The sequence below is a fragment of the Leptinotarsa decemlineata genome, unplaced genomic scaffold (genome assembly GCF_025532065.1).
Source record: "Leptinotarsa decemlineata unplaced genomic scaffold, Ldec_3_MD MMD2_tig00026294_RagTag_RagTag, whole genome shotgun sequence".
Classification (NCBI taxonomy): domain Eukaryota; kingdom Metazoa; phylum Arthropoda; class Insecta; order Coleoptera; family Chrysomelidae; genus Leptinotarsa; species Leptinotarsa decemlineata.
This window is the reverse complement of record NW_027412674.1, coordinates 6,239,041-6,266,833: the sequence shown is the minus strand read 5'-3', so window position 1 is coordinate 6,266,833 and position 27,793 is coordinate 6,239,041. Positions and strand designations below refer to the sequence as shown.

General features: G+C 33.3%; 1 protein-coding gene across 3 annotated transcripts in view; it reads left to right on the top strand.

Moving 5' to 3' along the window:
• LOC111514586 (uncharacterized) overlaps positions 1-27,793 on the top strand; it is a 255,565-nt gene that overhangs the window by 154,290 nt on the left and 73,482 nt on the right. For all 3 annotated transcript variants that reach the window (XM_074180217.1, XM_074180218.1, XM_074180219.1), the window contains one exon: positions 1,112-1,441. In XM_074180217.1, the coding sequence (XP_074036318.1) occupies positions 1,112-1,441 (330 nt within the window). The remainder of the gene's footprint in view (positions 1-1,111; positions 1,442-27,793) is intronic.

Genomic DNA, 27,793 nt, shown 5'->3' with positions numbered 1-27,793 from the left:
ATTAGTAAGTTAATGTCCAGCAATACCTCGATACAACATTTTCCAATCGGTGGATAGGGAGGCGAGGAAAGGCCAGCACGATCACCTGATCTGCCATCATTAGATTTTTTTATGGGGATACGTAAAGAGCAATGTGTATTAAACTAACCCTTCAGATTTGGATGACTCAAAGGAACGAATAAAGCTTTCGATTAGGTCGGTCACGTCTGATATGTTGAATAATGTTAGAAGACAGTTTTATTTGATATTAGGATGTTGCCAAGACGTTCGTGGTAAATATTTTGAATATCTACTTCGTTAACATCCATAGTTCTTTTTCTTATTTTACGTTTCATTACTTTTTGCATTACATTTTAGTTTTTGAGTGTATTTTGTCGAATCTCAGTAACCACATGATTTTCATTTATTTTATCTTAATTGTTGCAACAAACTTGAAAGCGATAATATTTTTGAATAGAGAATGAAGATAGATACCTTTCAAATGATATATCACAAACTTACACTTCCCATTTAAAAAATTGGGGGGTTGTACCTGTCATTTTGAAGATAGGGGTGGCAGTTTTACATTGAAGAATGTCAAATTATAATTTACATTTGACGTGTATCGAGATTTTTTTAAAACATGTGCAGTAACCGAAATAATGAATTTATTCCATTTGTAGAGTGCTAATACATAACAATCGTAACTGTTGATATACAAAAACCGCAGTTGGAAATTATACATATACATAAATACTAAATAAATAATTAAAATCAATTGGCAAAAACTGTTTTGAGATAAAGTCCAGTCCAGTGATGTTAAGACACCGATTTGATTTGTGAATCGAAGCATGTATACAAGAGATCTTTATCCATATAAATTCAAAGGATATAGTTGAATTCAAGTAAAGAACATGTTGTTTTTTCTATTTTTGGGTGTACCCACATGTTGAAAAAAATATTTTATCCACTTCGGTAATTCTTTAAAGCATTCCTAATTTCGTTCTGCCGAATATGATCATTCGTAACAACATAAAAAACTACCTGTTCTTGAAAATTAAAAATAAATAAGTGTGCCCTATTTTATCGTGAATATTGTGGTGTAAATGTTACTGATCGTTACCAATTTCAGGATAAAGATGAAAATGCAAAGGACTCAGTTGCGGAAAAGGATACCGACGAAAAAGTACAGGAGAACGGTGTATCAGAATCTGAAGAGGTCAAAACTCCGGACACGGAAAATTTAGCTGAAAAGTTGAGCGAGACAGCAGCCACGGAAGATAAGACGCCTGAAAGTGTGAGCGAAAGTAAAATTGAAGAAACAGCCGAATCGAAAAAACAAAAGGAAAAGAGTAAGAAGAAGAAGTGGTCTTTCAGGAGCATATCATTTTCGAAGAAAGATAAATCAAAACCAAGTAAAGATAACGAAAAGAATGGCGACGTTAAGGAAGTAGTGGAAGAGGTGAGTTTCATTAAAAACATTCAAAAGTTGCTTGATTATTCTTGTACAGTGAAAGATAATGTAGAGTTGTATGAGGAATTTCTATATTTGATTTTTTTTTGTTGTGTCAAAATATTTTTAGTAACTTTTTCGGCATTCCTTATAGCAATTCCCAGTTTAAACTGTGAAAAACTAATATTTTGTTCGACAACCCTGTAAAATGCGGTATGCGCAAAATCTAGGAATTACGGTCCTGTACGAGATTTTGAATATCTTGGAGCTTCCTCGTCATTATAAGCCTTTAACTTTTTCTCAGTGCAAGTGGAACAGGTTATAATTTTTGAAAGACTAATTTTGTAATGTTATTTATTGAACAACAAGTTGAAAGTGACACTATTTTCATTTGAGTTTCAAGGCCGTCGATGTTTTGATTTTTTTTTCCTGACGTTTCGCTGGCGCGAGTAGCTAGCTTCTTCAGGTAGTTTGGTGTGCTAATTCCTGTACCTGGATTATGTAAATTGACAATAACATTCGTTAACCCTTTGTCTACCTGTCTCATTCATAGAATGAGATTCCATATTCACTTGAGGTTTACAGCTTCTTCTTTTCTGTAGAAACTATCCATGTGTTTGTGGATTTCTATTGCCTCCCTTACCAGTCAACTATGGTTGGGGGCAATGAGTTTTCGTGTTTTCAAACAAAATACTGCGGTTTCCATCACTGAGTGCCTGTTCCGTCACAGCCGACTTGTCCGTTTGATCCAGTCTACAGTTTCTTTCATGGTCCTTCAGCCTTGTTTCCATGGATCTTTTGGTATTTCCTATGTATAGCTTCCCACAAGTGCACGGTATGCGATATATCCCTTTCAAGCGTGCCTTTGAAACAATCAATAGGAAAACTTCAATCAATAAACTGAAGTATTATGGTGTATATGAAAAAGCTTTAAACTGGTTAGATAGTTAACTTGTCAACTAGTCAAAGCACTAAAATTTGTGATGTAATGTCAGATCAAATTATAAATGACATAGGTGTACCACAAGGCAGTGTTTTGGGACCACTGCTATTCATTATTCATATTAATGACATCAACTATGTACCTGGTTCACACCATATTAATTTATTTGCTGATGATAGCCTTGTATATACGAAAAATTGTGATTTAAAAGAAGCTGTACAAAATATCAATATATATTTGAAGAACTTTGAATTGTATCTACAAGTGAATAAACTCATATTGAATATCAATAAATCTAAGGCAATGATTGTTGCAACAAATTCGAATCAAAGAAAGATTGATACTAACGACGTTGATATCAGCATATTCAATAATCAACTCACAATTGTAAATGAATTTAAGTACCTAGGATTCATTACAGACCATCAATTTGATTTGAATAAGCATGCTGAATATACCATTAGAAATTCTCTAGAATTTCAAAATCTTTATCAACCTCTGCTAGACTAACATGTAACAACTGCTTAATACGGCCACACTTTGACTACTGTGCCACACTGATGTATCTATTCAACCAAAATCAAATGGGACAGTTGCAGAAACTACAAAATCAACATTACAAGCATGGAAATCGTCATATACACAGTAAAGATTGAAGTTGAAAAATATCAAGTGATAAAATATGGAACAAACATAAAACAAATTTAATCAATAGTAGATGTAGGAGATATTATATAAAACAATAAAAAAATACATAGGCAGTAGAATATTAACAAGCAAACAATCGTGATGTCAAGCAGCCAGATCAGTTTGAAAATATTCATCAAGTGAATAAAAGGCATTTTTGTAGAGAATATTTTTAACCCTATTTTTGAAATTAATGGGATTTGAAATTTTCTTAATGAATGTTGGAAATTTATTGAATATTTTTATAGACATAACATGAGGTCCGTTTGATACAGATGTTAATTTGTGTACAGGAACTATCAGATTATAATTTTGCCTGAGAGTATAACCAGCAGCTATGCGGATAGTATCCCTTTGCTGAAACTCATTGTAATGATTCTTAATGTGACACAATTTAGAATATACATGGGTATCACAGTTAAAATTTGTAACTCAGTATATAACTGCTTACAAGAATCACCATATTTTTTAAAACACATGGTTCTTAGTATCTTTTTTCGAGCAATCAACAGATCATTCAATTTGCTGCTGTTACCGTAACAGACTAAGCAATAATTTAGACTTGAGTGAACATAGGCATAGTAGTCACTTGTTAAAATATTTATAGGGACATAATTTCTGAGATTCCAAATGACGAAACAATGCTTGGATAATGTTATAGAAATAGAGTCTATATGATCGTTCCAGGATAATTGGGAATAAATGTTCAACCCTAAGAATTTGACTGATTTTTCCTGCACAATAGATTTAGTATTAGCTCTAACTAATATACTGCAGTCCATTTCTCTAAGCGAGAAAACAATGGTATCAGATTTATTGCTATTTAGTACGAGGCCGTTTCTGGCGCAGTAATTGAGCATATTAAGCAACTGCAATATCAGCCTGGTCAGATAACCCTTCACAAGAAGAAGAAGTCAATAAGAAGGGCGTATCATCAGCAAACTGTACAGTACAATGTTGTTGAATAATATTAGAGATGTCGTTGACGAATAAGAGAAAGAGAGTAGGACCCAGGACACTACCTTGGGGAACACCTGTTAATATGTTACGATTTTCAGAATGATATATTCCAGATTTGAGCCTAACCTTAACAGATTGTGATCTGCCAGTCAGAAAAGTCTTAATCCATTTTAGACTTTGGTCGCGAATTCCAGTATCATAAAGTTTATCGAGGAGAAGTTGATGGTATCAAATGCACGTGACAAATCAAATAGAATACTGATCGATTCTTCGCCATTTTATATGATGATTTTTATTTTCAAAATTACGAGTGGGATACGACTTAGCAGATATTCAGTTCGTAATAGTGACATTCATTCACACAAGAACATTTAATACATTTTATATATCCCGAACAAACTATAATAGTAGAATGAATTCATTGTTCTTTAAAGGTCTAGATAGTTTCAATAAGTTACCTGATGAAATAAAACATGTAAATTCCGTAAAAGTATTCAAAAAGTTATTATTAGATTTATATCAAATTATAATACATGACGTACTGTAAAAGTATATACGTATATAAATTATTCATATATGCATAACTATATATTGTATATTAGGATTCCTAAAATAAAGTCTACTACTACTACTACATACCCTGCTGCTGGTAGTGGGTCTCTTTTGTTTTTAGCCGACCTGAGGCTTTGTTGTATCTTGTTGTTGGATTTGAAAACCGTTTTAATGTTGTGTTTCCCGAAGAGTGTTCCAATTCTGTCTATGACTCTAGGGATATACGGTAGATACGCCCATGCAACCATCTGAACCTCTTTCCTGTTTTGAAACATGGCCTTGTTGATCTCGGGTACACTGTATCCATTCGATCTCAAGGTCAATTGAAGATGTTCTAGTTCTTCTTCTAGATGCTCTGGTCAACATATTCGTCGAGCTCGTTCAGTTATAGTAGAGATGACTCCTATCTTCTGAATGGGATGGTGGTTTGATAGTGCATGCAGGTCGTAAAAAGAAGCTTTCTCAAGTGCATTTCAAAATTTGACTTGTAATTCTATTGGTAACATATGAAATAATTCAGAGTTATTCAAGTATCGAAAGAAATTATCGGAACTATTCAAATACTCTAGTTTAATGAAACTACTTTTTTATCTGACTCAGGCAGCCTTTATCCATTACCTACTTGTTATTTTCATTCAATGGAAACAAACATGCGTTTAACGAATCCAAGTGTGAAATATATTATATGAAAAATGTTTATGCTCGGTTTATTTATGTAATCTGATAGAACATCTAATGTTTGATTCAACTTGTATTAATTATAGTTATTAATAGTTGAACAACTTTTTCATTTCAATAATAACAACAATTGTGTTCTAATCGCTCAAAGCATCATATAGTAATAAGCTAAAACGAGGCAAATAATAAAATCGGGAAAAAAAGTGACGGCATCAATGAATAGAGTACACAATTCTGTAGCCATCAGTATACACTACTACACAATAGAGTATATATTTATTGAGATAATGAGCTTAAAAAAAGGACAACTCAATAAATCAGCAACTAGCAATGTAAAAGTAGCTATTCTAAGTGAACAGAGAAACGTCTTGGAATAGCTGAATTTCACTAGTTCGGACTTCCATTGTCTACTATATAAAATGATTTGAAATCCCTGAAACAACTAAAAAAGAAGAATTAAAAATGAATAGCTGAAAATAACAATTATATTAAGCAAAATAAACCTGAAATGAAATAATAGTGAAATAAAATACAAGTAAAATAGAACAATTGAACAAAAATAAATAAAAATAAAGAAATGAAAAAAGAAAATAAAAAGTTGAGAGATTCCAAGTCACGTTAGTTCACGACGTTTCTATTGTTAGTATCTACAATCGTCTTCGGGTGACGACTGGACTGATTCCTCCGAGAGATGACTATTTATAGGTCGTTCGAGTACTTTCACTTATCCCCGCTTTCCATTTTCCGCTTCACTGGTTCCGTGGGAGATGACCGTTTGGCGGGAGTTGGCCATTTTTCGCTTGATGATGGGTTTCCATATGTTGCGTATTTTTACGCTGGCTTGGCTGAATACGTTGTTGGACATGCGGCTTCCTTGAATTTTCTCCTAAACCAATGTTCCTCTCTGTGCAAGATCTCAGCTTGGGACCACTCGAGATGTTGTGTTGATGGGTCCAAACATGGTCTGCTATTCCTGATTTGCTTGTTTCCCCTAGCTTGTGCTCGGCAATGCGAACATTCAATGGCCTCTTAGTTTCACCAATATAGGACTTTCCGCACTCACAGGGTATCCGGTAAATGCAATTCTTGGAATCGCAGTCCGCGTTTGGTGGCCTGGTTTTCGTGAGGCTGCTACGGATAGTGTTACCGGATCTGAAGCAGGTTCTTATGTTGTACTTGGAACCAATTCTTGCCGCATGTTTAGTACACACCTTGTATATTTTATCATACTTTTATATAAGTATAATTAGTGTAATTTTCATGGGCCAATGCAAGAGACAAAAACGTCAGTCATTTCCAATAATTTAGTGCCTATAATTTTGGAATTATATATAACGTACACGTGCCCTAAACGGTAAAATTATTATTAGGCCTCTCCCTCTACTCAAAGAATGCTTCATATACTCCGCGAGTAAGAGAGGGGGACACTTTTATAACTCATCAGAGGGTGATAGAAATCCAAGATTCCAAAAGTAATTATTACAGTTTATTTTATAATTTTCACTAGGGTTTTACAAAACCCGCGACACGTGTTTCGCTATACAATAGCTTCCTCAAGCGTAAACTAAAGCTATTGTATAGCGTAACACGTGTCGCGGTTTTTGTAAAACCCTTCATAGTGAAAATCATACAATGAACTGTATTAATTAGTTTTGATATGGATTTTCATCAAGTATGGACCAGTTCTATTCAATTATCCAAGATTTCAATTCGAGTTATTTGGGGCAACAATTAACCCAATTCACAATCATACTGAGAGATAGTAAAGAAGATACCCAACCTGAAAATGGTTGAGTAGGAACTTTGACTAAAAGTATTTGCAGTGAATTTGTTTTCACCGAAGACGAAAGCGTTGAAAACACAATAATTTTTAATATTTTATAAATCGAGTAATATATTTTAACAACTTCATGGAAGGAAAATATCTCAAAAAATCGACTAATGAAGGCAAGTAGCAAATATGCTAGTAGGTAAACGTAAAACTATGAGTTTTTTGTTTTGAATGTAGCATTTAGTGGTTATAAAAAGTTAAGAATTCAACAAATGTTTATACTTATTTTATCACAAAATGTTCTGATTCCAACATCTGAATTTTTCCATTTTTTTTCCAATTTTTCATTTCCAATCTAACTCAAAATATTTGTATATAACGTCTTTTTATAAAATCAACTCTTGCAGTAGCATCTTCATGTTTTTTTCTTCAGTCAGGAACTTCCCAAGCGTTTAGTATGATATAATTTTTCATTCTCATCGTGAATATATTAGGCTTTTAAATAGTTTTGCAGCATACTGGTTTACTCAAAGAAATGTGTGCAACTATGCTTGTGGGTATATGACAGCTTATATTTGAATCAGTAGATTTCAAAAAGTGTGGTTGTTTATCCAGAACTATCATTACATCCATTTTTTTGAGCTACTTTGTATGTTTCAGAATGATTCCAGAATCTTGGACGGCCACAGGAAATATTGAGGACTGACACTTTTGCAGGATCATCAAAAAAAATTTCAGATGTTTGGTGTCTACTTCAAACGACCTATAAAAATCTATCCTAACAATTTCTAACATTGAATCTGTCGACTTCACGTCATTTTATAATTCTAGTCGATAGTGTAGTCCGGTCAATTTAGACATTCGAAGCTACCTAAATTCCCACCAAGCTGAAAATCACTAAGATTGTTTAAAATATGATTAGAAATAAAATTTGAAAGTTCTCCATCTTTCCCCTTTGTGGAAATGATTTTATTCAAGGTCAAAGGTCGAAAAAATTAGTTTTTCGCGATTTTCAACAAAACGGTAAGTTTTATCATAAAAATACTTCAGTCAAAAATTGTAGACCATACAATTATCTACAAAAAATGTATCTATACTTTTTTACCTACGGGCCACCGTTTTTCAAAAAGCTGTAAAAGATGTAATTGTCATAATATGCACACGTCTCCACGCCATCTATGAGCGCATTTTTTTTAACGTGGTTTTCCCAGTAAGCCTATTCCACGGGTCAGTTCTGATCCTGCCTAATTTGAAACTGTTGCAAAATAATGGATATTAGCAGAGATTGAAAATATATAAGCAATTTAAGTTGATAAAAAGTAGTGAAATTTAATCGTCCAAGTCGTAACTTTCAAATTCTTCTTCTTGTTCTTGTTCGTCTTGTTCTTCTTCTTCTTGTTTTTGTTCTTCTTCAACGTAAACTGCGTTAATAGCGATGTATCGCATGTCGCCTCGTTGGAATCAAACGGATCCTCCATTGTTGGTGATTCAATGTTAGAGAGTGACAATGTTTACATGCCATAGAACAAAACAGTCTGGCTCTTTTTGCAACCACATTTAGCACTGCACCCCTTTTTGCAGTTGCAAAAAATTGTGTTCAGTAATTTATCCGGCGCGGGTGGAAGTCAAGTTTGGATTGGTTCTAATGAATTGTTGACCAACTTCCAATCCCAGTTTGTAGCATCTAGCTGATAACCAAGCTACATTTGAACTTGGTAATATATCCGAAAAAGATGTTGATGAGCAGCAACTGAGGTTGGAGGAAGACAAGGTAGTTGTACTTGTTTTTCACTTTTTGTATTTTTAACGAAACATGCATATCTAATACTTATCTAAGCAGGTAGTTTTTTTAGGAGCTCTGTGCATAGAAAGAAGAAAGCGAATGCTGTTAGTGATAATTTCTTGTCGAGTTGAATTACTATTTTTAATAACTTCAGCACATTGAACTAAATTTTGTTAAACTATTATTTTACCCCTCCTGTAAAATGCAGATGTCGTATCACAGCCAGTTATTGCGTGTAAAAATAGTACATGATTTTGACACTTTGCAAAAGTACTTCTTGATGAATATATTTCCGATTGATGTTGAGCTTTTTCTGGTTTTGAGAAGAAAACAGTTTTTTCAATTGGAGTTCGAGCAGTGAGTAATACGAGTAAGTCTACATCTTCACCAACAACAATAGTTGTATTTGTCTAATTGAATTGCTCTATTGCTGTTTCAATTATCGATACATCAGCATCATTATTAGCTTGTTTAACAATATATTTTCAGCAGTAAATTTTTGTTGACTGGTTGGAACTGTCATATTTTCATCAAATAAAATATCAATTGATGTAGATGTGCTAAAGTTCGACGACGTTGTTCTGATGCTTTGGTATTTCTCGTGCAATCATTATAGCCATCAAATACGACAGTAACTCTGGAACCAAAATGTCGACGTACATACTGTACGTAAAACGTTAAATGTTTCTTCGCTATCCTACTCATGCATATTATGACGATTATAATTTTTACAACTTTTTGAATCGTTATATCTCAAAAACGGTGGCTCGTAGGAAAAAAAGTATTGATGCATTTTTTGTAGATACTTGTATGATCTAACAATTTTTTTCTAAAGTATTTTTATGATCAAACTTCCGTTTTGCTGAAAATCACGAAAATTCTTTTTTTGACCTTTGACCTTGAATAAAATTTTTTCCATACATTTGTGGATTTATTTTTATTATTTTTACATGAAGGAAAAGCAAAAAAACAATGCTACATAGCTAAACTAAGCATAATAGTGATACACAAGTGTTTGCAAAGTGATTATAAGTCTTTATAAAAACGTTTTCTTTTTCCGCCAAAGCTTCTTTTGGTACTTTTTCGGCTGTATTCTTGTGAATTTTCCCTTTTTAACATCCAATAGTAGTCTGTCATCATAACATTCCGCCGACCTTGGTATCTGCGTTCCATTTCTTTTATGTGTTGATGAAACCGTTCTCCTTGTTTCTCACTTACAGCCCCTAGATTTTCGGAAAAGTAGTCCAGATGTGAGTGAAGGAAATGGACTTTGACACTCATGTTGCAGCCCAACATTTTGTAGTTTTGTATCAATTCAGCAACCAAAGTTCTGTAGTTCCGAAGACTCCTTTATTTAGTTTAGCATCGGATAGACCAGGAAACTTTTTAGAAATATACTCCTTCTCTGTCTAATGCTTTCACAAACTGTTGCATTAGCCCCAATTTGATAACGAGTGGTGAAAGTAAGATTTTTTAGGATCCACTAAACTTTGTTTTTCAACATTTTCAACTCCAGGAATAAGACCCTTTCTTATTGGCCACACCTGCTTGACATAGTGTTGTTTCGTATCACGGCTATCCCATTCACATAGGAAACATGGAAATTTAGTGTAACCACTTTGTTGACCTAGTAACATTGAAATATTTTTCAAGTCTCCACAAATGGTCCACTTATGATCAGAGTAGCTGAGCTTATTAAGAACAAATCCATTATTTTCGTAGCATTCTTTCAAATGGACTGAGTGTTCAACAGGCACAGCATATTGGTTTCCATTGTGAAGAAGTACAGCTTTCAAACTTCTTTTTGATGAATCGATGAAAAGTCCCCATTTCTCTGGTTCATACGTTATGTTGAACATTTCCATGACGCCAGGTACATTATTGCAGAAAACTAGGTCACCACCCTCTTGTGTAAAAAAAGAGACAAATTTCCTTTCTCTAAATCGGTACCATGAAAATGAAACAGGAAGCTAACATATGTCTTTCTTCAAGTCTAGACCCTAAAACTTCTACTGAGTCCGCTTATATAGGCTATATAATACAGAAATATCGAACCCATACCGAACCTAAAAACCCATTCAATAAGAAAATTCTAGGTGAAATTTGTGACTTATCTATAGGTGATAGAATTTTATCACTATTTTTTCCGTAATCTGCACACAAAGTACTGTTAAAATCACTAGTTAAATATCCTACAATTGTTTCATCGCAGCCATGGTTTATTTTTCTTTAGCAGGATACTTCATTTAAAGTTTTTTTCTTAAAATTATGCATAATTTAAAAAAAAATACGTGTCACAGTATTCTCTGCACTACAACTGCATGCTTTTCTGAATGGCTTAAACGGATAGTTGAACAACTAACTTAAAACCTGGCCAACTCCACATCCTGTGTCCGGACGTGATGTCCATTCGATTTCCTGTCAATTCGTTTTCGAATCTGATCGCGTAGCAGGCGGTATAACACAACGTATTTACTGGTTAGTTGTGATTTTAGCCTGTGTAATAGTCACCAACATTGCGTTCACTTTTTTTTACTTCCTGTCTTGAATCGTTGGTACATTTTTGTCGAACGTCCGTTTGTGGAATGCAAATTTATGTGGCAGATATTATAAAATTAGCCAGCGAACACACGGATGTCTTTTTTTCGGAATGAATCATTCAATTTTGTGTAAATATAGGCTAGATAGTTCACGCCACTCGAATTAGCTCAAAGAAGGGGCCAGTAACGCATACATTTTTACTGGCAATTTTCTTTAGGTATCCTTTGGGGGGAGAACAGTCTGAATCTAAATTCCCGGGGTACAAGACCCGTTGCGTCATCCGCCATCTTGAATTTAAGGGTTGATTTTTGTTTATTAACTCATTTAATAACTCTTTCATTTTCAATTTCACACGAAAAATAGTAATTACAAAAGTTGTTTAAAATTGAATTCCCTACAATTTTAGCTCATTAATTTTTATCCTAAGGGCGATATTTTTCGATTTATACCCGAGAAGAGGGGGTGATTTTTTTTATTAAACAACTCGTTTTTCAATTTTAAGAAAAAAATTGTGATGAACAAAGTTGTTGAAAATCAAATTATCTACAATTTTGGTTTTCATCAATTTTTTCGTAGGATCAATATTTTTCGATTTATACCCGAGAGAAGGAGGAGGTAAAGTCTTCATTGTATTACAAAGTTTATTTTCAGTTTTACGAGAAAAATTGTGATGAACAAAACAAAGACAAGGAAGAATCAAACGACGAAAATTTGGACGGATTATCGGATAAACGTTTCAAACATAATTGAAATTGAAAAGACGTCGAAAAATGTACTAAAAAAAGAAATAAAAGTTAATTTTTTACATTATCAACACATCAAATTTTCGGAGACAATAAACAAAAATACAAACAAAAAAGTAATTATACGAAAACATCAATAATAAAGGCGATAATAGAATACTTAGGTTCACTCCACATTTTCTCAGATATGAATCGAAAAATAACGATCCTATACGAAACAATTGAAAAAAACCAAAATTGTAGGAAATACAATTTTGTGCAACTTTATCACAATTTTTCTCGTGAAATTGAAAATTAATATGATAATATAATGATGAAATTTTACCTCCTGCTCTTCTCGGGTAATTATCGAAAAATAACGATACAACGAAAAAAAATTTGAAGACTAAAAACGTGATGATACAATAAGATTTTACTCCCTCGTTTTTTCGGGTATGAATCGAAAAAAATCTTTTCTACGAAACAATTTTATTTCGTGAAATTGAAAATAAACGAATTGTCCAATAATAAAAATTCACCTCCACTTTTTGGGTATGAATCAATTCTGGGAAAAAATTATGAGAACCAAAATTGAGAACATTTAACAATGATTTTGTTTTCAGTAACTGTTTTTCATGTTAAATCGAAATTAAACCGGGTTATTCAATAAGCAAAAATTAACTCGTAAATTCAAGGTGACGGGTGACGCAACGGGAACCCGGGGAACATATATTTAGACTGCCAGTGACGCGCCCCCCTCAAAGAATTCCGAAAAAAATTTGCCAGTAAAAATGTTTGCGTTGTCAAATCCTAATTCGACTGGGCTAATTTTTTTTCCAGTATAAGAACAAGGGATCTTCGAAATCAGTTTTTTTTTTTAATAGTGTGAAGTAGTAGTCATACTCAGCATTATGACATTTATTTCCAGTGTTGTAGACTTTTACTTACTTGTATTTTTCCTCATCTTAGTAGGCCAGTCAATCTAGATAAGATTTTGGGAAAACTTGTAGATAATTACAAATTTCGTTGTAACAGAAAATATAGAATTTTTTATTGAAATGAAATTTCGAATGATAAGCGCAAAAAAATTTAAAAATGTTGCCGACGTGTATTTGGATGAGAAGTAATTGAGATATCACAAAAGATGCAACCGCCTGTAAATCTCCTCACCAGAACAAAAATACTGTCTATCGACGCGCGATTCGTTAACCAAGTTAGCATCATCGGGAGATGTAAGAAATTCCAAATTCTAATTATCAGCGCCTGAAAAAAAATGCTTTTTTTTCACGAAAAGATGTATTTTCCATCGTAACTGTTAAAAAATTCCTCAAACTCGAAAACTAAGTGAATTTAATGTTTTTGGGAATTGCTCCAATCTGCAAACTCTTGTGTTTTACAAAAGTTTTTCGTTAATCTTGCTTTCACTTTCACTATTTTCAACAGAATTCGCAATCTTGCTTTCAACATGGAAATCGTTCCAAAATTTAAAAAAGTGTGAACGGAAAAGTTAACCGATTGTCTCAATTGATAGTGGTATAACTATTTTATTAAAACAACGATAAAAATAAAAACAACAATAAAAATTAATTGGCGCTCCGGGGCGATTTCATTGATTCTAGTGGCGCATTTGCTTTTTCAGCTGCAGAAAAACACGGAAAAACCTGCATCACCACATCATCTGAAGATCTTGATCTACCAATGTCCTCTCTCTTATAAAACTATTCATTATCATCTGAGCCAAAGCTTTTTTTTTAATTTTCCATCGTGCATCCACATCATCGATCAGTTTGCGAGAAATCAAAACAGGGAATAATATTTTTTGTTCTTTTTTGTATGAATTTCATTATCCTGTTAGATGATGTTCATTTAATGACTCGTTAACTCATGAAACTAATTTCACTTCAATTCGCTCTTCTGTAAGCACTCATTACTTCAGTTCATGATGTTGCACGCCTCAAGATATTTACCGATCAAGTTGAGAGCTATTAGCTCAGTCGTTAGGAATAAGCTAAACTGTTACTCATGCACTAGACAATTGTCTAGTGCATGAAATCTATTCCAATCGAACAATAAATAATTTATGTTCCTTACAATTTTGCAATTCAATCAACGCCATTTTTCTCTTGTTGCTTCAATTATGTATACCAAAAACATCACATTTGTCCATATAATCTAAATATTGGTTACCACATATCTGGAATTTGTGTGGACAGCAACACGTTTATATTGAAAATATCATTGAAATAATAAGCAATATCTTTCACAAAACAAATGAAATTGTTGTGTAAAAATATGCTTGTCCATATCGAGTGTCCTTGGAAGAAAACCTTGTCACCACTGACAGGCCATTTGAATCGTTTCGTTTGTCAGATAGTGCAAGAATTATTACTATAAACAAATGGGAGATACAGCGTCCATCATTTGATTTCTTATACAGCTGTGAAGGTCAAGGCATTCTCAGCATTATGATTTTATTACTAAGCAATTTTGAATTATGGAATGTGGATATTTCACAGTCTTATTTTATGGATTGTTATGTTCACTGCTCATATTAATAACTTGTGTTTTCCTGTTCAATATTATTTTGTTAAATTTGTATCTTTAGTTGATCCCTATTCATAAACATTTAATGTTTCTCAGGATAATAAAGACAATACAAATTCTGATTAACTTTCAGCGGGAAAAATGCTAGTTCGAAATATTTTCAGCAAATTTATGATATCCTTTTTTTCTTTCTAGTTTATTTCCTTCAAAGTTCAAAATAGCCGAAAATCTTTGTCGTTTTTCATTGACACTAGAAAAATAAAAACCTTGCCCAAAACGCTCGGTATAAATTGAAAAAAATCATTTGCCTTTCAAGTCAGAACTCAATGAAATAAAATGTTCAGTGCTTAACTCTGAAAAGGAAAAGAAACACTACATTAGTGCCGTGGTAATTTTTTTTTCGTGCATTCGGGAAATGTATGCATAATGAATATACAGTGCGAGTATCATTTTTAGTACTCTCTGATATGAAATACAATAGTGTTGCTAAACTCGTCGCGGAGTGGGAGCTACCATCTTTTTTTTTTCTAATAGAAAGGGGGTCTTGTGATAATTTTTTTCAACTCTATCCAACATTTTTTTATTTTTGAAAATCGATTCAGCCGATTCATTGACCTTTCTTGATTTTATTCAATTTCTAGAAACATGTGGATCGTTTTTCGATGACATTCCCAAATTTCTGCCATCGCAATTGAAGGTTTAAAAAATTGGTCAAACCACCAACACTGACACACCAATAGGTGGTTCCTCTTACGTCTCGCTTGCGTTTACGCAATGGTTTTCATGAAGTACCCCTATTGGTTTTTTTTTAGTTTGCCTTCAAATCGAGGACTGCCTGGTCAGGTACTGATGATGCCCAACTATGCTGAAACAGCTGTCTACCGGTGGCTCTCATGTTAAAATCAAATTATGAATTATCGAATGAATGTAACGGAATCTCAGTCAGATGAAGAACGAGCGATAAGAAGTCTTATGAGATGATAACGAAACGTCGACCTTCTATGTGTATACTATTTTTTGTTAGTCCATGTTTAACTAATACAAATAAATTGGATGGTTTGCCCAATTGTGAGTATGCCACGTATAATTGTTCGTGTAAAAAACGTGGTGCTCTCAAATCCAAGCCACAAACAGACATTGTTTGGCCTAGGGACTTGTTAATAGTCATTGCAAATGCCAATCCAATTGGAAATTGCACACGTTTAAAAAGAATTGGCTCATCTTAGGTATAACAGAGATTCGTGGTACTGATATATTTTCAAATCGGAATTTTCCATTTAAAATGCTAGTTTCGACAACGTTTATCATCAATTTTTAATGACTAATCGCAAATTATGGAGCGATTCAACCTTCAATTGTAAATTATGCGGTGGCATGCCTGCCAAATCCAATGAGTTAAAAAACTGTGTTGGATAATTCACAGTTTCGATATCATCGCAAACTTTATGTACGCTCGATGGATAAACAATAATAGTGACTGAAAACTGTGTATGCAGTGAGAGAAGGCTTATTGTGAGAGAGGGACAGGAAGACCGGCTTTGTTCTCGTCCTCACTCCGTGCCGTTTGAGTGAGAAGTGACACTGGTAGACGCCTGATGGGAGTAACTTATCTATGATCAGGGTTGAAAATGATTTAACTACTAAAATAGTTATTAAAAAATAGGGAATGGTGAGAGAAGGGTATCATATGTATTATTCAATGCCATATTATAAAAAAACAAAGTCTGTCCAAAAAATAAAAAGAACTGTTTGAGGTAGAACACCCTTATCACTTGGGGGGTATGAAAAATAGATTGATACCTATTCTTATATAATCGAGAAAGATTAATGCAGTCAAGCTGCTGGAAAATGATTCCATGAAAATTGGAAGATAAATAGATAAGTACTATTCCAATCATTCCAATATTGATTTCAATTTAGGAGCCACCAGTAGACAGCTGTTTCAGCCAATTGGGCATCGTCAGTACCGGGCAGGCGGTCCTCGATTGAAGACAAAATGAGACGAGATCCATCTTGATTTTATTCAGGTTTGGAGACCAGCTCCCCTACCCTTTTGGCTGATTGTTGGTCTTGAGAGGGACCAATGGGTTCATGACTGATTGATGACGGCATGAAGTCCTTAGACATCAGTGCCGCCCTTCACGGGATACCCCTACCTGGCTGGGGTGGGATGGATGAGAAAGTTATTCATCCGTTAACGGGGGACATGAGGGCCTCATTCGACAGAGTGTCGGGGCCTTCTATATCGGGAGGGGTCGTCTACAGCATAATCTGTGGCTTCCCTAACTAACGGGTGCAAAATGAGAATAACCAAGAAAAGCGCTTGATGAAAATAACTGCGTAAACGCAAGCGAGACATAAGTGGAACCACCTATTGGTGTGACACCCAAGTCAACTTGCCAAGTTTTTATGTCAGTGTTGGTGGTTTGACCAATCAACCGACAACTGCGGTGGCAGAAATTTGGGAAGCTAACCTGAAATGTCATCGGAAAACGAATCCACATGTTTCTAGAAATGATATGACATCGAGAAAGGTTAATGCAGTCAAGCTGCTGGAAAATAATTCCATGAAAATCAAAAGATGAATAGGTTAGTACTGTTTGATCATTCCCATATTGATTTCAACTTAAGAGCCACCGGAAGACAGCTGTTTCAGCCTATTGGGCATCGTCAGTACCGGGCAGGCGGTCCTCGATTGAAGACAAAATGAGAAAAAACCAAGAAAGTACTTGATAAAAATAGCTGCTTAAACGCAAGCGAAACATAAGTGGAACCACCTATTGGTGTGACACCCAAGTCAACTTGCCAAGTTTTTATATCAGTGTTGGTGGTTTGACCAATCAACCGACAACTGCGGTGGCAGAAATTTGGGAAGCTATCCTGGAATGCCATCGAAAATCGAATCCACATGATTGAAATCGAGAAAGGTTAATGCAGTCAAGCTGCTGGAAAATAATTCCATGAACATCAGAAAATAAATAGATAAGTACTATTCTAATCATTCCCATTAGACAGCTGTTTCAGCTGTCTATAGGTTCGTTCCAACCAGCGTCAGGAACAGTTTCTGACAGTCACGATTCTGCGTAGTAATGTGATTGCGTTCCAACGTGAGTTTCCAACCATTAGTAAACTATCAGTTTTCTGTTCCATCCAAGATTCAAACCTGTTCGGAATCTATCAGAATGGTTTGAGGATTATTTTCTTACCATTAATCTGACGCATGCGTATTCCGTATTACTGTTTTTTGTTTTATGCTCATATAACTTGCAAACAACATAACCTGCAAAAATTGTTGTAAAATAAATTATATATTTGCTGGCGCAGGGAAAATTAGGAATTCTTTAAGTGAACCTAAAATATGAACATCTATAATTACAGAAATTAATTATTGCGATGACCTAGTTACCTCCCAGTTCCATGTTGATTAGTAAATAGAATAAATTTATAAAATACTGCAACCTTCTTTCACTCTCCAGAAATACACTTGATTAGATTTATTTTTCAAGGTAATGTTGAAATTCCATGCCAAACTTCAGTTGAACTATCAGCTGTTCTAATCAGAAATTTCAAATTAATCAGAAACCAATATTTAACAGACATGCGCGTTGACAACGATTTACAAGCTGTTGGAAATCTGTTGGTGACTCAAGGTTGGAACGAACTTTATATATTTCATCTGTAGTGCGACAGAGCCTGAGTCACTACCATATAGTTTTACCGTTTAATTTTATTCGCATCGAGTTTTCTACAATGATTAGAAAACAACATGGAACTTCAATCAACGCCGCATACTAATTTAAACGTTTGCATCCTTTGCGTTAATGGCCTCCCTTCAATTGAATATAATACCCTACATAGCCGATAATGTCAAAAGCGCAATATCCCCTCGGTCCTTTAGGAAGGGTGATATTTCACCTACAGGACTTCTCGCTGTTACAAATTTCCCTGAACAGGATTACAGTGACAAGAATGGATGGTGACAGGAAAGCCATTCTACATCCGAAGTGATTGATTTTAAATTGATGGCAGAACTGTATATTATACCTATTTTACAAGGATCATTGCTCCTTGTAGCGATACGCGGCGTATAAAATGAAAGCTTCGCACCAGTCTTGAACTTTTACTCGAATTAATAAGCACGATGATTGATAGGCTCATTTCATGATTTTTTTTCAACTCGTTGGAAAAAAAATCAATATTATCTTGGAACATTTTTTCTCATCGGCATACAAGTAGTACTTGATATAAACGTTTATATTTGAATTGATGATAATCCAAAATAAAGGGCCCGTAACGCCTATTCTCGTTTCTTGAAAGATCGGTCATTAGAAAAACTGGAAAATTCAAATGTTGTCCAATAAGAAGAGTTTATATCCGTGGTATCGTTTACTCTTTCGTAACGAAATGAAAATATTTAGATTCTCCTATAAAAATCCTCCTCCTATCATGATATCAACTATGATGTAAAATTCAATCGATATTCACCCTTAACTCTGCTGGCTACTAGGTAGGCCCTAGAAGTACCTGGCCCACACAAAAATTTTCGAAAAAAATATATTTCATTTGAATTGAAGGGTTTATATTTTAGGAGTGATAATTTTTGGGAAAGAAAGTTTTTGGCTTTCTACTACTCCATCTTGATACAAAAAACAAGGATAAGGAAATCTTCCAAGGAAAGGAAGGAAGTAATCAATTTCAAAATAAGTAACACTATACATGGATGTGTAGATCATGCAAAGAAGTAACTTTCAGACACAAACTGAAAGAAAGTCCTCCTGAAACAGCTACTTTCATATAAACATTGAATTACACAAAAGAAAAAAAATTCTTTCGAAACAAATACTTCTATATGAACACTGAATTATACAGAAGATACTTTTCTCTACTCAGTTTGTATTTCAAACATTCATTGTGGAATAAAAATCAGATATCATTCACATGAGTTCTACTTTAAATGAATGCATGTAAGTGCAATTTATTACCATTCATTTAAAGTAGAACTCATGTGAATGATATCTGATTTTTATTCCACAACGAATGTTTGAAATACAAACTGAGTAGAGAAAAGTATCTTCTGTATAATTCAGTGTTCATATAGAAGTATTTGTTTCGAAAGAATTTTTTTTCTTTCCTGTAATTCAATGTTTATATGAAAGTAGCTGTTTCAGGAGGACTTTCTTTCAGTTTGTGTCTGAAAGTTACTTCTTTGCATGATCTACACATCCATGTATAGAGTTACTTATTTTGAAATTGATTACTTCCTTCCTTTCCTTGGAAGATTTCCTTATCCTTGTTTTTTGTATCAAGATGGAGTAGTAGAAAGCCAAAAATTTTCTTTCCCAAAAATATATTTTATCTCTGTTGACAGGTAACAAAATGTCACTTATATATAATATATATATATATATATATATATATATATATATATATATATATATATATATATATACAGCGTGACTCACGGTCGATGGTAGGTTAGACGTTTCTGGAAAACTCAAAGCATGATTTTTCTGAAAATTTCACTTCTCACATTTCCTTACCTGTTCTATCAATCTAAAATATTTTCAGCATTGCGGCGTTGCCACTTCTGTCAAAAAGTCCTAGCAATTATATTTTTTTAAATGGAACACCTCGTATATTAATACATTTTTGGAATCGCTCTGGTATTTCAATACTTTTTTGTTAATAATGTTCTATACCTATCTCTATATTTTTTCGAGATAAATAATAAATTTTGCTAAATATGGTCAAAAACATAGCCTTAATTGAAATTAAGTACATCAGTACTCTCAATTCATGAAAAGTTGATATTTTGATGATAGTTTGGACAAACTCGAAATATTCAAATAACACCAAGAAATCGACTCCATATCATACAGGGCGTGCTAAAATTAATATTATTTCCATTGTGCATAAAGGTAGTCGAAAGTTCATTTTTTCAAATGAAACCCCCTGTATATTACTCGATAAATTGAAAGATTGTGAAAAATTCTTCAAGATTATATACATGTCCCTATACCTAAATCGTCAAGTTTTCTCAATAAAGCCGTTTTTGTGGAAAAATAGTTATTCAAGTTTTACCTACAAGTGTTGAAAGTGGAATTTTATTTGGTGAGTGGGGATTATTGCAAAACGAGCGTCAGCAAGTGGAGCAACCTCACGTGCAAAATAAAATCACTTTTAACTAATGTATCATACAATTTTTTTTTGTATAACGGTACTGCTGATAATAAAAAAAAATATAGGGTCCATGGGATTTGAACACACGATCTTTGGATTACAAGGCATATGTTACAACTACATACGCCAACTCACGTTATTTTAAGGAGAATTATTGGTTAGTCATGAAGGACTTTCTACAGTTGGACTGAATACTACTTCGTCATCGTCAGTAACTTCACAGGGATTTAATATTACCAATAGCACGAACTGCATGTGTGAACTTTTCTATATGATTTTTTGGTAGGTGTTCTGATTGAAGTGTTTCTATCAAAGAGATTTCAATAACAGTTATACAAAAAATAATTTTTAAAGAATTTTATTTCTAGGTAGCCGTGGAAATATCAAGCTTATGACAGTTTGGTGACTTTTATGAGTAATTGATAAATGGTTATTGACGGTGTTTCAAAAAATCGCCAAAAATGAATGCAAATATTGATTATTCAAACGAAGTTCTTATGAAATTATTTATTATACATTGCCAGAACTTGTAGAAAATTCAACCAAATGTATCCTGAATTAACACCAATGAACGAGAGGAAGTTTTTAAGATTACAAAATAATTTCCTTAACTATGGCTCAAAATTTCCAGGGAACAACTGTACCAAAAATCAGTCATTTCTAGGTAAAATGTACGATTGCCTGCAGATGAAACTGTTTTGATTGTTCTTTTGTCTTGGGTGTAGAGTGATGGACCCATGTTTCATTCATGATTATGAAACGACGCAAGAATTCTGCTTTGTTGCTGTAAAACTTCGCTTAATACTCAATTGAAACATCCTCACGAGACTGTTTTTGCTCGAGTGTGAGCAAACGCGGCTCCCATCTTAAACACAGCTTTCTCATGTCCAAATTGTCAGATGACATACGATGTACCACACAAATGAAGTGTTCCATTCTTGTAGTGTCAATTGAAAAATGACAAAGATAAATAAGAAACTCTACCGTGAATAAGTAGTTAGTTAAAATGTATTTATCGTGTTATTAGAGAGTTTTGTTTTTCACGTCACGCCGTAACAATATTCTTTCAATTACACAGCAGATGTACGCCACTGTCTCTCATTTAGTGTGAGCTTTTAAGTACATGGAAATTCCGGATACCTCTTCAATTTGCCACTATTGACGAGAACAGCTGTTTGTGAACATTTGGCATTTGGGACATGGTGGTAGTGGGACGATATGACCATGTGGATTATGAGGGGCAGTCAGCTGCATTGTAAAACTTTTGCGAATTCCGACGTTAACTGATGGATGTTGATAAACTAAACCCAACAACAACATCAGCTGGTGTTTATTGTACGTTTACAATGTGAAATTCTCGAATAGATATTCAATGACAAGAGCAAGATGAAATAACAGTTCAAATCGATATAACTTCACAAACCCAGGGCTAATTTCAGAAATTACATAGTTCCTTAATGTTTATTCTTGTTATTTGTTAACTGAAAAGTAGTACAAAAAATATTTAAAAAGGAAGTGGTATGTTTCACTTTATCTAAAAAATAACATTCCTAGATTAATAGGTAGAATTGAAACATGTCTACGTCCTAAAATAAATCTTAACAAAATTACTTTTCCGTTCAATTGAGAAATTTTAGTATTCTAGACTTCATGTTTCACTAAGGTAAACGTTATCAGGAGATGACGTTTTTTGTTATAACTGGAAAGGTGAATGTCCCCAATTCGGTCGTAATGAAATAATATTACGTCGATGATTCGCCGATTGGATATCTGTGAATTTATTTTTTTCAAGAGTTTACTTTACACTTTGAAAATACAAATATCATATATTTTTTGGTGTCTTATTTGTGTCCACCTGGATTTCTGTACATGTCTAAACATGTCAAACACAATTGTTTACACTTAGCAGACTGTGTTAAAATATTATACATGTACTAACAATTTTTTAATATTCATAGACATTCCTTTGATATTGTACTTTTGTTAATGAATTTGAAAATTTGAACTTTTCATTTCGATGTTATCTAAAAGCGTGTTTTTTAGTTTTTTTGAACTATATTTTGAATTACTTACTCGTCAAGTATGTATATGAATATTACCCTTTTGGGTTTAACATATTTTGTAAAAATTATAAAATTATTTGCATTGTGCTCATTGACGAGTACGAGAAGGAAAACATAGACGTAAAAATTCTCCAAAGTGAGCAAAGAACTATTCGATTGGGATTTGAGAAATGTTGATTTTCAATTAGTTAATTCAGACGTCTATGTAAAGGAATCTACGATCTATCCAATTGTACTTGTATATTCAAAAATAGGGATTATTATGTAATGCTTCGTCAATTTGTAAATCTTCTAGAAAATCCAATCTATTAACATTTTTTGAATTGACTTCTTTAAGAATGTGTGAATTACGATTGGGGCTGAAATTATGTCGATTGAAAATTATATGTTGACCAAAAGCTGATTTGTCTGGTTTATTCAAGTGCTCCTTTATTCGAACTTTCAAAGGTCTACAAGTCCTTCCAATGTATGAAGCTTCACAATCATTGCAATTGAGTTTGTAAATTCCACTTTTTGATAACTCATTGATTTTATCTTTGTAGTTGACTAAATGTTTACTTAAGTTATTTGAACTTTTGGAATAAATTTTAGCCTCTTTTATTTTATTGCTAATCAGACTGGAGACACTCTGGGAGATATTTTTATTTAAAAAAAGTAACGATAAATATTTAGAAGGTTCTTCAATAATGGGATACGTGATATATTTTTTTGCAGACTTGTGTAATTTGATATCTCAATGGCCGCCATCTTTGTCAAAAGTGGATTATCAGTATCGTTTATTTCATTTTCATAATTGTATAGAATGGACTATTTTCAAAACGTTTGGCAACAATGCTTCAACGAATTGTATTCGACGTACTGGTCTGGCAGAGATCGATAAACGGTAACTATGGTTACTACATCCTGAATCGGACCCTTTTTTGAACCATCGATGTTGTCATGTAAAAGTGTGAGTTCATGAATAAATTATTTAAAAAATTGAACAATTCGGAAAAAAGGAAGGACATTTTTCGATTTGCCAACTATTTTTTTGACATTGTAAAACGGTTGTTTTCTAATGATACCCTACCAATCACTAACTGAAAATTCAGAATCAAAACATGGAAAGAGTTTTGAAACTGGGGTAGTCATCCCGGATTTCAAGGGATGGAGTATCGAAATAGTATTGATGAAATTTACATTCATATTTTCGAATAGGAAACGTTTTTTTTTTTCAATTTGACATATAGGGTTGGCAGGGTTGACAAAATTAACATCTAGACATTAGCTGGTAATTTAAATTCAAACCATTGAAAGTTGAATTGTAAAATTGTTTTTTATCAAAAAGTGCTGTAAATGACTCATTTTCATACAAATTTTCTGCGATTTTGATATCTTTCCCCGTCCATAAAATAATATCGCCCAGTATCAAGGAGCATAAACTATGATATTGGGATATGCCCGCCTAGCGATTTTTGACCGATATCTTCTGATGTATCTTTCTCTCCAGATGTTAAGTTCAGTTGTTCATAACCTTAAAATTGTTTTCGAAGTTCGATCGTATCTAATAATAATAACAAGTCTTCAGCCATTGTGGACTATTGTTTTCTCATGTTATATATTAGTGCGCGAGCAGGCACAGTTTTCATTATATGTTTTATCGGAATGTCATTATTATTACACGCTTTATATCAACTTCATCTGTATGTATGTATGTTTATTTGTTTGTAAGTCTCAAGCTCGGGATCAGTATTTGACAGAATTATCGAAATTATTGCTTGATATATTCGCGGGCAGATGGCGCTGTATGTAACCTCCTTGATTGTATCGACATTATTCTTATATATTCTAAGTTCAATAATATTTTGAATCAAACTTGTTTTTTGAAATTATTACTGCAAATTTTCTCTTTAGTTCGAAACAAATTTTGCAACTGTCCGCCCTCTGTTGGAGATTTACTATTCTACCTGCATCTCAGTATTACTATAGAATTTGAGACCTCAAACTGTATTAAACTATATGTATATTATAATGTAGATTACTAGATTAGCAAGTAATACATTTCAATTATTAATTAGCAAGAAGTGGCATTTATGGATTCCCATTTGAAAAGTCACTGTCTGTGTTCTGAAATGGTCCAATCAGCGATCATTTGCGTACTAGTAAAAAAATTTATATGTTTAAAAAAATCAGGAAGTTCAATGTTGGCGGATTTCTTTGTAATTGTAATTGTCACTTCCTAATTGTGTTACTTTCTAATCGAGTGTGCATAAATTCACCGATAATACAATATAACATCTAATTAGAACGCTATAATATACAGGGTGTTTATCAAACATGCGGCAAAAATTTAAGGGACTATTCCTTGGACTATTCTAAGGTTATTTTGTCCTACGTTGATAATTTTAAAATTACCAAAATTGTTATTGTCAAAATTCTGTTTCGCCCCGTATCTTTGAAACAAAGCACCCTATCTATCAAAAATCATCAAAGGACAAAATATCCTTAGAATAAGTCCAAGGAATAGTCCCTTAATTTTTTGCCGCATGTTCAATGAACACGCTCTATGTTATAATATCAGTTTAGTCTTTTCAATAAAAAATAAACAATATTTCATTTTGCTCAAAAATTATCTATTTTGTCCCCTTTACTTGACTTTGCGACTTGCTTGCTCATGCGACGGTTTTTTGGTAAAAATTCAGCAATTTTGAAACGAACTTCGCTGCCACACGCTTTATGCCCAAAATTTCCGAAAAAATTGCATGGCATGGACCAACCGATATGCCGACATCCTCAGCAACAATTTTCTTCACTTTCTCATCATTTTCATTGGTTGTTGATGTGCTGAAATATCTAGGGCCAAGCGTCGTCATTTATATCTTCTCGACCTTCTGTGAAAAGTTTGTACCACTTGTAAACATTTTTCTGCCGACGACCTACAGTGTTACAATCAAATTCTGATATCTCAAATATACTTGTAATTGCCAAAGAAACGGAATACAAAGCAGAATACTGGTTTACATCGAACAAACTGAAACTTAACAGGGAAAAAACTCAGAAAATAACTATATCTTCTAATACTAGAGTAACAATCAAAGCTCAAATTGAATTATCAGGTATAATTATAAATGAGTCGTTTCGATGGGAATCACATATTGACCATCTCTGTAAAAAAACTGTCGACACAGTTGTTTCTTCTTCGCTAGTTGAAAAAAGCATTGAACCATGAAACACTCATCATTTATTATTTAATCATTATTATTTGATTATTCATTTGTTTTGTAATTTACTTTCAGAATTGATATTTAATGCAGCTTTTATATTGTTCTCTCTATTCGCACACTAATTTGTACCAACTGTCTGTGACTTGTCACAAATGTATATTCATAACGTGATCAAATAAAAATCTATCTGACTCAGAGTACAATCACCGTATGCCACTGTCAACATCATTTCAAGTGTTTTTGTCCATTGAATTCCATTTTTAACACAAAAAATTGATGCAAATTCTTTGGTCCATTTTTTTCGATAGCAGAAAACGCCGAATATGCAAAACACTTGCTTAACACCTGAAACTGTGGGCATATGTTCGAGACGAGTGTACCAACATAAAAAAAATCGCTAATCGAATGTACGTAGCCCGCGAAATGTGAACATTTACCTTATTTTTTTGAATAGACTAAATAGAATAGACTAAAAATAAGCGTATTATTTGAAAGCCCGTAACAATATGAACAATAAATAAGGCAATATTGAAAAGGAAAACAAAAAAACATGATCATTTATAAAAATGTTTTGTAGTATTCGATTTGGCAACTCTGTTTCGGTGACAACGCCCACAGCTATTAATTAGGGATATACATTATAATGAGTAAATGTTAGTTTAATCCGTTATGCTCTTCTTTTTCTGATGTCAAGAACGCAATAACGCTGAAATATTATGGAATGATTCATTTCAACTGTTCAGTCTTTTCATAAAGGAAACAAGGAATTATGGTTGGGGTGGTGAACCCTATGTTTTAATAAAATGGAGGTTTTTCTGTGCCGATTATATTTGAGAAATAAGTAACTTGATCAGTTCGACAAGAACTAGATTCCACAAGTTGTTGGTAAAATTGTTTAATTAATTAGCGAAATTACGGCAGAAGCCACTTTAATGGAATGAATAAAAACACTTTTGTCTAATTACCACTAGTGGTAATTAGACAAAAGTGTCATCAATCACACATATTACGGCAGAAGTGGTGAGAATAACACAGAGAATTTTTATAAAATGTGTTGTCATAATTCAACTATAGAAGAAACGTTTGAATTGAAAATATATAATAAAAAGAAATAGTTTCCATGGCGCTATTTGTATACAGTTTACTAGTACTGGATAATATAAAAATAATGTGACAAATATAATTTCCATAATCTTGTAGAAGTTATTTGCTCATTTTATAATTGGTCTTGCAGTTTCAGAATACGCCAAATCATTTGTAGTTTTCTCGACGCTTGAAATTCGGGCTAATATGGATCAATTATACACAGTTCCAGAATCCAGAATAATTGCAACTTATAGGAATTACCGGCAAAAGCTGTCAACAAACTCAAGTCAACTTATTCACGAACCCAAAACTATAATAATAGTTAAATATCATATGTAATTCATAATTAATTTCAGTTTGTTCAACTACATTTATTAAGTTGTACAAATTATGGCATTAGTAAGAATTTATTGTGTAACATTGCAGAAATTGAAACTTATCCAGCCGATTATCCAGTATCCAGCAAATTATAATTTGTTAAACATTAAACCATGTTAATGAAATACCACATGAGTTTATGTTATTAAAAATGTATTCTTGTGAAAGTAAAGAACAAACTTCCTGACGTTCATTGGCGTTATCAGGATACATTGGGTTGAATTTTCTGCAAGTTCTGACTTGATTTGATCGCTTTGTTCATGTATAATA